This window comes from Callithrix jacchus, chromosome 11 (assembly GCF_049354715.1).
Source record: "Callithrix jacchus isolate 240 chromosome 11, calJac240_pri, whole genome shotgun sequence".
NCBI lineage: Eukaryota > Metazoa > Chordata > Mammalia > Primates > Cebidae > Callithrix > Callithrix jacchus.
In genome coordinates, this window is record NC_133512.1 from 109,988,902 (window position 1) to 110,003,635 (window position 14,734).

A 14,734-nucleotide genomic window follows, 5' to 3' on the forward strand; every position below is an offset into this window, starting at 1 on the left:
TTTATAAAGAAAAAGAGTTTATTTGGCTCATGATTCTGATGGCTGAAAGTTTCCAGACTGGGCGTCTAGTGAAGGCCTCTGACTGCATGTACCCATGGTGGAAGATGAAGGGGCACAGGCAAAACACAGGAGGAGAGGAAGCAAAAAAGACAGGAAGGTACCAGGCTCATTTTTAACAATCCATTCCCAGGGGAACTAAGAGTGGGAACTCCCTCACCCACCCTTCCAAACTCCAAGAGGGAGGGCGTGAATCTACTCATGAGGGATCCACTCCCATGACCCAGACGCTTCCCATTTGGCACCACCTCCAACACTGGGAAATCAAATTTCGACATAAGATTCGGTGGGGACAAACATCCAAACCTATAGCAGAAACTATACAAAACTTTAGAATGGTGTTTTCATGGCGGCTTTTCTATTTGATGTGCATATGGCATTTTTCAAGACCTAGCCATGGGATCATTGTACACAGTAGCGGAATTGTCTCTGAGGTTTTAACATATGGTGGCCTTCATTCATGAGCTTACGAACATCAGATCGTTGACTTAAAAAATATACCTTGCATCTTGAAAGAACCTGATTTCAAGGGTCAAGTTAGTGCCTCAATAAATATGTATTACAAAAAAATTGCCCTCTGTGTGCAAGGTATTTCTTTAGATATGTTTCAAGGGATTCAAATGAGCAAAACTGAAGCTACTAGAGGAGAGAAAACAGGTAGTTTATTAGATTATTTTTAAGAGGTATCTGTGCTGAAATCTTGAAACAATAAAATAAAGCCTTTCTTCCCATTCCCATTTAAAATAAAGTATTTTTATTTATAATATACTTTTTTATTGAACAATGTCTCTGGAATATGCAGAATCTCAAATACAGCACAATGCAGGTCAAATATTTGAAAAGTTTGGTTAATTTTAACCATGTGAAAAATAATGAAAGATTGTTTTTCTCCTTACGATGTTTCTTATTAGGAAAACACAAATGTACCTGAAGAAATAGATTATTTTTTCCCATTCTAGAAAAATATATGTTCGTGGTACAAGATATGCAAATTTTATGGAAAAAACTTACTTATAATTATTAAAACAGGAACCACTGTTAGCACTTTGATATACCTTTACAGTTTTTCTGATGTAACTTTTAAAAATACTTAGATGCATAATGGGGTTTCCTGCTTTCTATCAGTGTTATTGATGCATGCAATATTTTCTAACAGCTATGCACGTGTTAACATGTGCACTTGATTCTACCAAATGAGCCAATTAAGATGGAAATTCAATTTATTTAGCTTGATATGGGTAAATTAGAATCATAAAAAATGCTAAGTAAATTAATGTTATGAAGGCTTATAAAAGAGCCAGCGCTAGAAAAATGCAAACAAACAAACATCTCATAAAGCAAGCAAACAAATAAAGTCTTTGTCCTTGCAAAGGATGTGCTGTTTATATGGGAACAAATAATCCTGGGGAACTTAGTGTGTGCCAATTAAAGGTCAAGCTGAGTACACATTGTCTTTCATTCTTACCCTAAAGGACCCTTCCATATATCCAAGGGTAAAAGTCTCCCCAGGGAAGACACAGCTGCCTGGTCCCACCCAGGTTGGATCTAACCCCTTAGTGCTTCTCAAGAGCCTGAGAAACTTTGGAGTAGCTGTGGGGCCCAAGGGAGTGGGCCTGATGCACTGCAGGTGGGTAAACTGCAAGATCAGCAAATCTCTTTGATGCACGTCGCTCCAGGGCTTGGCATCCTTTAGGGAGTTACTTATTTGCTCTGCTATTATTTGGAATGACTAGAGAACCATTGGCTCGACTTTAAAGTGAGTCAGATCAAATTTGGGTCTGACTACCACATTCCCAATCGCAGACAAGGAGTGAAAGTCAAATGCATTTAGTATCTCTGTCAGTGTTGGGATCCCCACCAACTTTGGCCTGAAGTGATTTTTAGCCTTTTTAAATTGCGGCTTTATTCTGATGGCTTGGGAATTACAATTGGCCTTCTGATACTTGATATCTGGGGATTTGAAGATGTACTCAAGTCTGTCATAAATGAATTTGGTTTGGAGAAGTAGACTAAAAGCAATTCAGCAGGAATAAGTGGGTAGTGTGGATTTCTACCAAGTTTTCTCTAAACAGATCCACATTTCCTAAAAGCAGGCTAACTCTGTGGATTTCTAATGTCTCATCCAGTGACCTTTTTTCACAAGATATTAAATGGAAGCCCTTTTGTCAAAGGCAGCAAGACCAATAAGACAAAAGAAACAGCATTGGACTTGAACTGAGGCTGTAGAGAAAACATCGAAGAATCCCACAGATAGAAGGCCTATACCCGGCGAGAGGAACGTCAGACCTCATAGGAAATTCTATTAGATAGCATCGAGGCTTCTGCCGCTAAGGAGGAAGTACTGAGCATGCCATAGGGTCCTTACAGCCCATCTGGCTGTGATGGTGCTCCTGAGGAGATTCCTCTCGGGTGGATTTGCCTTGTTTGTTTTCCACATCTCCTTGGCTCCAGGTGCTTCTTGCCATAAAAGTCCCAGCACGTCACTCCAGCTCTGTGGAGCAAACCTGGCCCTCTTCTTGTTCTTCTCAGAGGAAGTGTTTGATGACAAAGCAGTATATGCTGTTCTAGTAAAGAGCTCCTTCCCAAAACCAGACCTGAGGAATCTTGGGTACAGAGCCTGGAGTTGGACAGTCTGGTCCCTGAAGCGAACTCTTCCATAGACCTGTCCTCTAACCCGTTATTTTCATTCATGTCCTCCCCACCTTTAGTGAGGGATCATGAAAGCAGGAGACTGAAATGTGCTTTTTGTAGGCTGGAGCACATCAGTGTTCCTTCAGCCAGGGCTTTGCTGCACACGTGCCTTCTAGATTTGAGGGCTGGTTTTCTGCCTTGATTGCTATTTGCTGTCATGTGTCATGTTCAACATTCTGTTTCAATTCAGAACAAGTTTAGGTTGGGTATTTCTTTTCTTCCTCTTCTCCTTCTTCTTCTTACTTTTTTTTTTTTTTTAGATAGGGTCTTTCTCTGTTGCCCAGGCTAATGTGCAAAGGCACGATTCTCTTGCTTCAGCCTCCCAAACAGCTGGGATTACAGGAGCACATCACCATGCTGTCTAATTTTTGTATTTTTAGTAGAGACAGGGTGTCAACATGTTGGCCAGGATGGTCTCAAACTCCTGACCCCCCAGGTGGTCCACCTGCCTCTGCCTCCCGAAGTGCTGGGATTACAGGTATGTCACTGCGCCTGGCCAAATGGCATTATTTTCATTTGGAGGTTTCCATAGGAAACTACTTCAATTGCTAATCTTGCATCACTGTCTTTTATATTTAAAGGATGTCACTATATTATGAGTTTCACGGGCTATGTTTCTTGTTGCTGAACCTCATTGTTTGTCCCTACAATTGTGTCTAGGTCTTTCACTTTATCGCTTCCTGAATGGGCATTGAGTATGAATATTCATGAACATGATCGAGTACCCACTATATGCCAGTTGTGTATAGTACTCCATCCATGCTTATTGTTGCATAGAATTGGAGTAACCTTTTACTAGTTTCTAGTCCTCTCTTGTCCCATGTCTGGATCTCCAAAAACTCTGGCAAGAATTAATAGTAATCGGCTGTGACATGAGTAATCATTTTCTTTGGCATCTCCAGCTTTTTTTTCTTCTCTGTCCTTTGCACTCATCAGTGCTCAGGTACCTGGAGCCCAGTTCCTGCTTTGTCTGAAGGCATACCTTGTCCTTACCTTCACCCTGAATGGTGGCATCCGTAACTTCCCTTCCTGTGCTCTGAGGACGCATGGCAATAAGTCAAAATCAAGACCTGCCAGCACCTCTAAGACGTTGTTCCTAGGAACTACCAAGAACAAGGAGACTTGCTCCCTTATCACCAGCTAGTTCTAGAAACCAAAGACCTTGCTTTCTGTTCTTATGATTTCTCATCACTTTTTTTATTTCTGAGCACAGTTCACCAGCATTAATAATACTGTAATAATAGCTGATACTTACTGAGTGCTTTTTATACAGTGGGGAGTTGAATACTAGAACTTTACATTCAGTGCTGGGTTAAATGCTCCCAAAAACCCTATGGGGTAAAGACAAGTTTTCTTGCTAAATGAGGGAACTGTGTCTCAGAACTAACTTATCCAAGATCAAAACATAGTCCAAAATAGAATTGATCATATAGTCCAAATAGTTCTAAGCACAAAATTCTTAAACGTCGTACTCTTCTAGCTCCATTCCCCTATTCAATGTCAAGGGCCCAGAGAGTATTTGAAAAGATATTTTGGTTCACTATTCCTTTCTTCCCTCTAGCCAGTATCCAGGAATGTTTATTCACCTTATGTCATTTGTTTCACCTCCTTATAATCAAGAGAGCCCTGTGCCTTGGATAAGGAATGTTGCCATTAGATTACCCTTCTTTTTTTTTTTTTTTTTTGAGACGGAGTTTTGCTGTTGTTACCCAGACTGGAGTGCAATGGCACGATCTCGGCTCACTGTAACCTCCACCTCCTGGGTTCAAGCAATTCTCCTGCCTCAGCCTCCCGAGTAGCTGGGACTACGGGAGCGCATCACCATGCCCTTCTTGATTGCATATGATTGCACATTGTTTCATTCCCATTGTTTTCTCAAACACCGATTTGCCCAGCATGGTGTTTCAACATGTCTGCGCTGAGGAAGGGGACGGGCAAGAGTACAAGCAGGAGGGTGTCTAGGAGCTGCTCAGTCTGTTTCTCCAGCCTGCCATCACCTGACTAAATTATTTGTTGGATTGCTATGTTCTCTCCCTGGGGGAGGCCACAGTGCCGGGTTTGTTTGTGTATGAGAGTCTCTGGCTTTGATTAGCAGCTAGCTCCAGTGCAGCTGAACATACAATAGGACCAAAGGATGGGGAAAAAAAATCCTGCTACAGTTTCCCATTGGAAAGCATTCACTGTCAAGCTTGGACATCCAGCAGTGGGACACAGATGAACAGAGGCTGGGAAAGGTTAGCTGATGGATTCTCCATGCCCTGCAGCCTGTTGTGTGTGATAGGTCATTCCTTTACATGAGCGTTGAGCCTCTATTTCTCTAAAATGTCTTTTATGATTCAGGTTTGAGATTGGTATTGTAGTTTGACAAGGGGCAAAACCTGGAAAGCTGCAAAGCATGAAGGGATGCTAGGATTCCAAGAGCTAGGGCAAAAGCAGTAAAAATGATGCATCTATCTTAAAGGGCTAGTTACACAGTAAACATTTTAAAAAAGGTCTTTAATCTGGCAGCATTGAAGAAGTTAAAGTAACTATAATTCTACAGCTGAAACAAGGAAGACATTTTTCTTTTATAATATAGTCAGTGATTTCCTTACCACACTTATAATTTTTATTTCTTCTCACTGAATTAAATATTAAATCTACAGCAAGTACCCACACCCATCATCTAGCAGCTGAATAACAAGGTGTCCACCTGAGGCCAAGAGCCTCCCATGTATCCTTAGAGGGCTGCTTCAGTTTCCAAGGATTTTTAATCAATAGACTATCTGTCTGAGACACTGCGCATATTCCAACAAGACACTGTTCATGATCCTGGCCTGTAGGGATCTTAGTTGCAGCCTCATAAAAGGGACAAAGCAGACTTAGAGCTAGAAAATCAAATATAAAATGAAATGATAAAAGAGTGGTTTGGTGGTTTTTTTTTCAGAGAAGGAAGACATTCTTGTGGTTTGGAGTGGAAAAGTGGGGCTGCATGGAGGTGATAGAATTTTCTTTTCTTTTTCTTTTAGTATGGGGTCTCGCTACGTTACCCAAGCTGGTCTTGAACTCCTGACTTCAAGCAGTCCTCCTCCTGTCGCATCCCAAAGTGCTGGGAAAGGGTAGGATTTTCAAAGGAGGCTTTGCATTGTGTATGGCAGAAATACATGGGGAAAGCATCCTAGGTAATGCCTGAAGAAAGAGGAAAGCCAAAGGGATGATCCAAGGCAAGACCTAAGAGGCAGAAAACAGAGGGGCTTGATTTGTACAGAGAGTAAGTGGCCAAGAGTGGAAGCGAGGATTAGAAGAAAAATGTTAGGAATGACAGCAAGACCCTTCAAGTGAAAGTTAACCTGCCTGAATCATATCGTGTTAGATAGTCAGGAATCAGTGAAAGTTCTCCACAACAGAGAAGAAAAGAATTGGTAAAAGTATGGCATAAAAAGATTGTTTTTAAAGAAGTCACAGATTAGAGATGGAGAGAATCAATTGGGTTTTGAAAAAGAATGCTTTGTGTACCACCCCTCACCCCAAGTCCTTGATGCATTCTGGAAATCCTGGGCACACTTCAATGCTTTGCTTAAATACTACCACCTCTGTGAAAATTTTATCTTTATTCCCCTAGTTAAAATGATTACTTGCCCCTTTCTCTGTTTCACAACTTCCTATGGTTTTCCTTTTATAGTCAATCATTCATTCATATATTGATTTAAAAATATGCAATGAAACAATGAGCTGGGCTCTATGTTAAGTATCAGGAATACAGAGATGAATATGACACAGACCGTGTTTTCAATTGGACAACCTAACTGGGAAGAGCAGGCAGGCACATAAATAGCTCATCAGTACAATTTCAGTGCAATGAACTAGATATGCATTTGTGAAAACCTACTGGAGAGACATTTTACCCAGGTGAAGGTGGATTCAGGGGAGGCTTCCAGGAGGTAGTGTTTCCTGACTTGTGTTTAAAGATTAGAAAATATAAAGAAGAAAGTGTGAGTTCCGGTAGAGGCAATGGTGTGAATGCTTGCTCATTCTTGTCATATAACAGTTAGTTTAAATAACGATCACTCCCCACTTCACTATAGATCTTTTAGCCAATAGTTTATACAATAACAAATGAATGAATAAACAAATGAATTGCTGATGCCTTGGCATAAGTAGATTGTTAAGATGAATTCTTTCTAGACACACCATGAGGTAAAATAAAGGCTGTCTGTAGTCTAGACATTATGATGGAAGGTGAATACATGAAGGGTGAGTAAAAAAATGAGACGTTGAAACTGATCAATTTGGGAGAATATTAGTGCCATTGATAGAAAGAGGAAATCTAGAAGAAGAGCTGATTTGGGGCAAGACAATGTTCCAGGCCTGAAGGGATTGTGGAGAAGCAGGATTATCCCAAGAACTGAGCATGAACAAGGTGCAGGCTCCTGAGGTCTCTGAATTGTGGACACCCTCAATGCCTGGGAGGCCTTTTAACAAGAAGTAGCCTCAGGCTTGTAGCAAGCACTTGGTAACTGGTGACTAGACGCCCAGCTAAGCTGTAAGTTTCTAGTCTCATGACTATACCTTCCTCCTCTTGAGCATTCACACCATACTTTCACTAGGAAATGCGGTGAGACCATAATTAACAATTTTATTTTCTGAGAACAATTTTTTATTACTTTACTTCTTACTTTAAATGATGCATTAGCTTTCAAGAAAATTCTATAATCATGTCTAGACATTTCACATGCACATGGAGTAGTTTGAGGCCATGTCTTCCAAAAGAGGCCCACTGGCCAAGGAGAGCCTTCTGTAATTTCAGTGACTGCATTTTAGATTCGCACTGATTTGCCCATGCAGAGATGCCAGCTCTTTTCTTGAAACAGCTCATTTTCCTATGCTCAAATGAATGACCTTCTGCCAATTGTGCATGGAGTCATTATTTTGGCAGCCAGTGGAAAAGGTAGTTACTCATGAAACTCAATGCCAGGGTGATAGTGAAAGCCAGATTGCTAAGGCTTGGTAAATATTGATTAAAATATGTGAAGAAAACCAAAATACTGGGCTGCTATCAGAGGCAGAAACAGTCTCTTATGCTCCTTGTTGAAAGCGCCCCTGTCCTGGGTGGGTGTTTTGTGATGGTGGCGTTGGTCCTGGGTGGGTGTTTTGTGATGGTGGCATTGCTTCTTGCTGTACATAGTCAGCACCTTTTCTTCCTCCACATGCCCTGATAGGATGTGAAGACACTCCCTTCCTTTTCTGTATTTTCTTTATCCCACTCCAGGGGTCCTTCTTCCTAGGGAGGGCAGAGTCAGGGGTAAATGGATCATTTTCAGTTTTCTTCCTTTAAATTATTTTTTCAGCTTTGCTAAAAGAAAAGAACACTCAGGAAGTAAATATTGTCTGGTTTCCAATCCCCAATTTAATTGTCAGTCAGAAGAGGCAGGAAATGTCCTAGGGACAGAGATCAGACAAGATCTTTTCTAAGAAAGTCATTTAACACAGGGCATATTATATTTAATGTTGTTCCAGATTCAGATTTAGTCAGCAATTCCTGGTCCAGATAATTTGGGGCCTGGGAGAGTAAAATCTTGCAATTTCACTGAGACTTTGCCTTATCTGTTTCACTTGGCCAATCAGGAAGCTTCTGCAGGATGAGCTTATTACAGTACAATTAAAACTCTTTTATCTGCAGATGTCCCAACTGATATTTCATACTCTGAAACAATTCATACTCTGTTTTAGCTTTCCATTAACAGCTAACATTCATGTAATATTTTACTACTCGCAAATTTCTTTCCTATATCTCATCTCGTTTTATCCTCTAAACAATTCCAGGAGATCCATTTTAGGATTATTACCCTCTCCATAGGTAAGAAGAAGGAGGCTTTCAGAATGGAGACTTCTCCAAGATTTCTTCAAAAAGGGAGTGTGACAGTTGCCTCATTGACCTTACAGGATCTTTGGAGGGAATTATCATAGCCTGTGAAAGCATTTTGCATATTTTTTTTAAGTTGCCATTTTGTTATTTTCTATGTATAGATCATTTGGCTTAAAACATCAACTTACCACTTTGGGAGGCCGAGGCGGGTGGATCATGAGGTCAAGAGATCGAGACCATCTTGGTCAACATGGTGAAACCCCGACTCTACTAAAAATACAAAAACTTAGCTGGGCCCGGTGGCGCGTGCCTGTAAGCCCAGCTACTCAGGAGGCTGAGGCAGGAGAATTGCCTGAACCCAGGAGGCGGAGGTTGCGGTGAGCCAAGATCGAGCCACTGCACTCCAGCCTGGGTAACAAGAGCGAAACTCTGTCTCAATAATAAAACAAACAAACAAAAAAACATCAACTTACACAATCGTTGAACATTCTCTCTTAAAGAACACTTTACCTGTTCTTTAGAATCTCATGGGGCTGTGGTCTCAAAGTGCACCATACTTCATCTATGATTCAGAATTTTTAGGTGAGGGCTTAGGAAGGTTATTTTTTTTCTGTTTTTTTTTTTTTTTTTCTTCTTTTCCTTTCCCTTTCTCCTTCCTTCCTTCCTTCCTTCCTTCCTTCCTTCCTTCCTTCCTTCCTTCCTTCCTTCCTTTCCACCCTCCCTCCTTCCTTCCTTCTCTTTCTTTCTCTCTTTCTTTCTTTTTGACATGGTCTCATTGTGCTGCCCAGGCTGGAGGGCAGTTGTTATTCACAGGCATAATCGTTGCACACTACAGTTTTGAACTCCTGGGCTCAAGCTATCCTGCTTTCTCCACCTCCCGAGTAGCTGAGACTATAGGCATGCACCACAGTGCCCAACTTAAGAATGTTAATTTTTAGCCAGGCCACAGGACTACTTTCAGACACACTAAAGTTTGGGAACCATTTGATGTGTGTGTAATGTATTTGGCATATATCTCTTGAAAATAGGACTGAGTATTGCACTAGCAGTCTTCCAGAATTTGTTGGAATATAATAGATTCTATGTTCTAGACCAGCCTCTATAACTGGCTAATTTTGTATTAAACCACCTGAATTTTTCAGGCTTCTATTTCTTCATTTGTAAACAAGGGACCTACCCTAAAGGATCTCTAAGATCCCACTAAACTCTTTGATTCAGTGTTGATGTGCTTTGAGATTATGATCTATGGATTCTCTTCTTCTCCCTATGGAATACTCTTCTGATTGTGTTTAAGTTGGTGGCTCTGCAGCATCAAGATCACCCAAGAACTCATTAGAAATGCAGATTCTCAGCTAGTACCCCAAACTCTGAGGGTGGGGCCAGCCATCTGGCCGTTTAGTAAGCCCTCCTTGTGATTCTAACACATGATAAAGTTTGAGACCATTGAGATAATCCTGATTAGTACATTCGAGCATATAACTACACAATTATAACATGTTGTTTTCTTAAACTTAGGCTATGGTTGTGACTAAAAATCTTCTGCTGTGTATCTTATAGGGAAAGACATTAAGAAAGCATAATCCTTCTCGGTTTTTAATATGTGACTTCCAAGGGTAAAAACTCAACTCTCCATGTTTTGAAAGGAGCTTCTCTCATACATGAAGGTATTCAGACATCATTTGAAAGTTTGGCAGAGAAATGAAGTTTTAAGTTACTGTCAGTCTTCACTTTACCACAGTAAAATTAATTCATATCAGTCCCCCAATGACATGAATCACTTGTATATTAACTGAAAGTATATATATAATACTTAAATGGCATAAATACAAATTTCACTGCTAGCTACTCTCTCTACAAGTCACCACATGTGTAACAAATGTGCTTTATAGTTAGTGCCTGGTTGCATCCCTTCTTTCATAGTCTATCTGTAACTGGTCACTGTGAATCTATTATTCACTTTAGGCACAGGCAGCAAAGCATGTACTTTTGTTGCCTCATCTCACAATGATAGATTCACAAGATATTTTTCAAAAATTGGTAATCCAAAGAAGAAATTGGCCAACAACGATGAAAGTACAGGCAAGAAATGAGAAATAATTTAACACTGAAAGTGAAACTCAAATCAAACATACGTGGAGTTACAGCAGTAACTGAAGGTGGGAACATTGATGCTGCTGCCACTTGACAGACTCTCCATGTGCAGCCAAAGGCACTTAGTAAAGGCAAATTAATAGTTATAAATAAGGAAATATAATATGACTAAGAGGATGAAGCTTTCCCGGGGGAATTGTTGTTGGCAGTAACTCACTTTAATGGATTCTTGGATTTATTTTATGACACTGAAAAAGTAAATAATAAAACATTGGAAGCTAATCTAAATCTAATAAGATGTGTGATGATTTGCCAAGGCTCACAAAAAAATGCTTATTCTGTATTGTAATGTGTAACACAAGAAAAGGAAAACAAGCTGTTCTAATGACTCTTGATAAGCATTTTACAAAAACAAAACACTTTACATCTCAAATTTATAATGATTTATGTGGCAATATTCTAAATAAATATCAATTTTACTATATTTTAATTTTTCTATAATTTATAAATAACAGTTTTTAATGATAGATCATAGGAAAAGCATAATTTTCCTATTGACAATTAAAGTTGATCTTAAAACAAGGTCCCTTTTATGGTTCTAAACTACTGTGAGTAGCAAGGACCGCTGGTGTATCTCAAGTTTCAAATAGAAACCCTTTGAAAGCAAGCGTTTGTGTTGCCCCAGAACTCATATGCTACTCCTGAAAAATAACTGTCTGAAATAACATGTTTTATATTTTTAAAATAGGCTATTGATGTCACCAGTTGAAAACATCCATCCATTTATTCCCTCAATTATATATTTATTGAATGCCCACATATTATTCTTCTAAGCCCTGAAAGCACAGGAGTGAACACCTATTAGGTGTCTGCTTTCATTCTCAGTTAATGAGAAGCAAATATGTGGCCAAAATTTCAGTAAGTAATAAGAAAATAAAAGAGGATAATGAGATGGAAAATGACTGTATGTGTGAAGGAAGGAGGGTGGTGTCAGCAGGCCTCTAAGTCTCAACCAAACATGTTTCTGTTGCTGGGCTGAGATAAAATAAGTGTTTCAGTGATTAAGTCCGAACTTCTTACTTTGTAATACAATGTATTTTTGAAAATTAGTTATCGATATTAAATATATTGTTTTACTTATCCTAGTCACATACAGCCTATTTTAAGTAAAACAAATTTAAAAACTAGTAATTAATTCATAAATAGAACATGAATTCTAGGCTATGATAACTTTCCACAATTTAAGCATTAAATAATATTTTATTTTTGCTGATTACATATGTTTAAATCTGGAACCACATATTTGAATTCCAAAGACTGTGTCCATAGCTCGATTATTAGTGTTGGGATAAGGAGAAGAAACTTTTTTCTGGTAGTGATTAAACAGGAGAAAAGCCACCCAATCTTTAATTAACATCAAGCAAAAGTCACATTGTTATAGAGTAATTATAAACCTACATATAAAATATCTCTGAGCATCTATCATCTAAGAACTTGGCATCAATGATAAACACTATTAATGCCAGCAGAAATATTGCCACTAATTTTGCAATTAGCACATGAGCATGAATAAAGACACTGAATTATCTTTTTTAGGTGATGAAATCCGAAATATGAACTGTGAGAGGGAGAAATCAATATAAAAGATGTGGTTAAAAATGATATTTTAAAGCCAAAGAAAGATCCAAACTTTGGTTTAAAGGATTTTATTCTTTTCAAAACAAGCATCTCTTTGATTCTTAGCCAAGCTGTGAGCAGGTATAAAGCCTTCCAGTAAGCCAGTCTGACAAATGATATTAACCTTAGAGTTCAGAGGAGAGAGAATGTGGTGGACAGGCAGGGTCTTTGCTTGTTTAGCTGTGCATGTGTTATATAATTCAGTACCACCCCGAGCATGAAAACAAGCTTGGCAATAGTAAGGGAGCCCTAATAGCTGTTGAGTCGTTTCCTTCACTGTCCATTAGCCTAGATGCTCTGAATGGGACACCTGTGGACACAAAGTACATTGTTGGATATTCATTGTAGAGCCACAGCACAGTTGACCTCAAAGCTTACTTTGAGTCTGTGAAAAATAAAGCCATAAGTTATAACACAGAGGGTTCTTCCAATCCCAGCTTGCGCTGCAGATGAATAACCACCATATGAAGATGTGTGAAGAGGAATGACACGGTGTCCTGTGGGGCAGGTTGACAATGAGCCGCAGGACCAGAGAAGGCAGAGCAGGTTTCCATCAGGCAACTGCTGTTAGGAATAAAATTCAATTGACAAGCCAGTGTCAGAAAATCAAGAGAAAGCATATAATGCAAACTTGGGGAAAAAAATCCCCAAAAACTATAGTGTTATAAAAGTTCATTTTTCTCAGCTGGGTGTGGTGGCTCACGCCTGTAATCCCAACACTTTGGGAGGCCCAGGCAGTCAGATTGCCTGATCTCAGGAGTTTGCAACCAGCCTGGACAACACCATGAAACTCTGTTTCTACTAAAACATAAAAAATTCGCTGGATGTGGTGGCGTGCGCTTGTAGTCCTGGCTACTTGGGAGGCTGAGGCAGGGGAATCGCTTGAACCTGGGAGGCAAAAGTTGCAGTGAGACCAGATTGCGCCATGGCACTCCAGTCTGGGTGACAGAGTGAAACTCCATCTAAAAAGAAAAAAAGCTCATTTTTCAGTATTTGGAACCCTTTTTGATAAAAATAACTCTAAATTTTGCTTTAGTTCTCTTTCTCCTATCTTAATCCGAGGGAATTTTTCCTGCTTTTTATTTCTGTCAAAAATAGCTTTAAATTTGCCATGGAGCAAAAGTGCTCCAATTTCTGTAATAAATACAAGTCACTATATATTTATTTGTGCAAGGAAGAGTATTAAACTCTAAGAGGAAAACACAGTGCTAAATCTCCTAGAAGTGTGAAATAATCCAGTTATAGTTGCGTTACAGAAGATAGACTAGTTAGAAAATGTAGTCTTCATTTTAAAGTTGACACCAAAGTGTTCTGCTTTGGAGAAAGATTATATAGTTCTATGTGTGGCTCTAATTCTTTTCATCGGGAAGGTAAGAAGTAAGTCTGAGCATTGGGAAGAGGGAGTGCATGTGAGTGTGTAGGTGAATTGTGGTGAAAGATGAGTAGAAACAGAAAAAAATTAGAAGACTGTTTTATTCTCCCATGTTATAAAGCTATAAGATAATAATCATACAATTGAGGATGCTCAATGACTGTCATTTAAATATAAACGCATACATTTATGACTTCCAAACGAGCAGATATATATCGTGCAAGGGAATTTTGGAGCTAAAGAGACAGAGATTTGTTTTCTGCCTCTTTTTTTGAGATGAAGTCTTGCTCTGTCACCCAGGGTGGAGTGCAATGGCATGATTTCTGCTCACTGCAACCTCTGCCTCTCAGGTTCAAGCGATTCTCCTGCCTCAGCCTCCTGAGTAGCTGGAATTACAGGCATGTGCCTGCACACCCAGTTAATTTTTGTATTTTTAGTGGAGACGGGGTTTCACCATGTTAGTCAGGCTGGTCTCAAACTCCTGACCTCGTGATCCTCCCGCCTCAGCCTCCCAAAGTACTGGGATTACAGGTATGGTTTTCTGCTTTTTTGAATGTCATGGGAACACAGACATGCAGACATGTGGCCTCTTAATTAGTGGAATATGTGTGGAAGGGACTACTTAGAAGTATTGAGTATGGACTGAAAAACTGACCTAGACCACGTAAGACACCCTTTGGTCTAGGGATGTTACTCTATAAGCTACTTGAATGCTGTCTTAAATGTACAAAACCATAATGTCAAGGAGTCCCTGCAAAGCTGTATGAAGCTGGAGTGCAGACACCCGCCCAGCCCATTCCGGCAAAAGTACACAGGTCTTGCCCCCCAGCTTCTGGGTCTCCAAGTCTTGCCAGTTTGTTCTGCTTCTCATCTGTATGGGTTTGCATACCCTTTGTGGACACAGAGGGATATTCTGAAATCCAGATGAAATGGAAAGGAGATATCCTGGGTTTTCCATTTTAATGATTTTAAGGGAAGCTGAGTGACCAAAAAAAGGTCTG

General features: G+C 39.7%; 1 protein-coding gene across 6 annotated transcripts in view; it reads left to right on the forward strand.

Moving 5' to 3' along the window:
- The window catches only part of PTN (pleiotrophin), a 111,926-nt gene that overhangs the window by 8,966 nt on the left and 88,226 nt on the right, over window positions 1-14,734 (forward strand). For 2 of the 6 annotated variants that reach the window (XM_054237664.2, XM_054237665.2), the window contains exon 2: window positions 5,757-5,846. The exons of the other annotated variants lie outside the window; for them this stretch is intronic. In XM_054237664.2, coding sequence (XP_054093639.1) covers window positions 5,758-5,846 — 89 coding nt within the window. In that variant the 5' untranslated portion in view covers window position 5,757. The remainder of the gene's footprint in view (window positions 1-5,756; window positions 5,847-14,734) is intronic. 6 annotated transcript variants of the gene reach the window in all.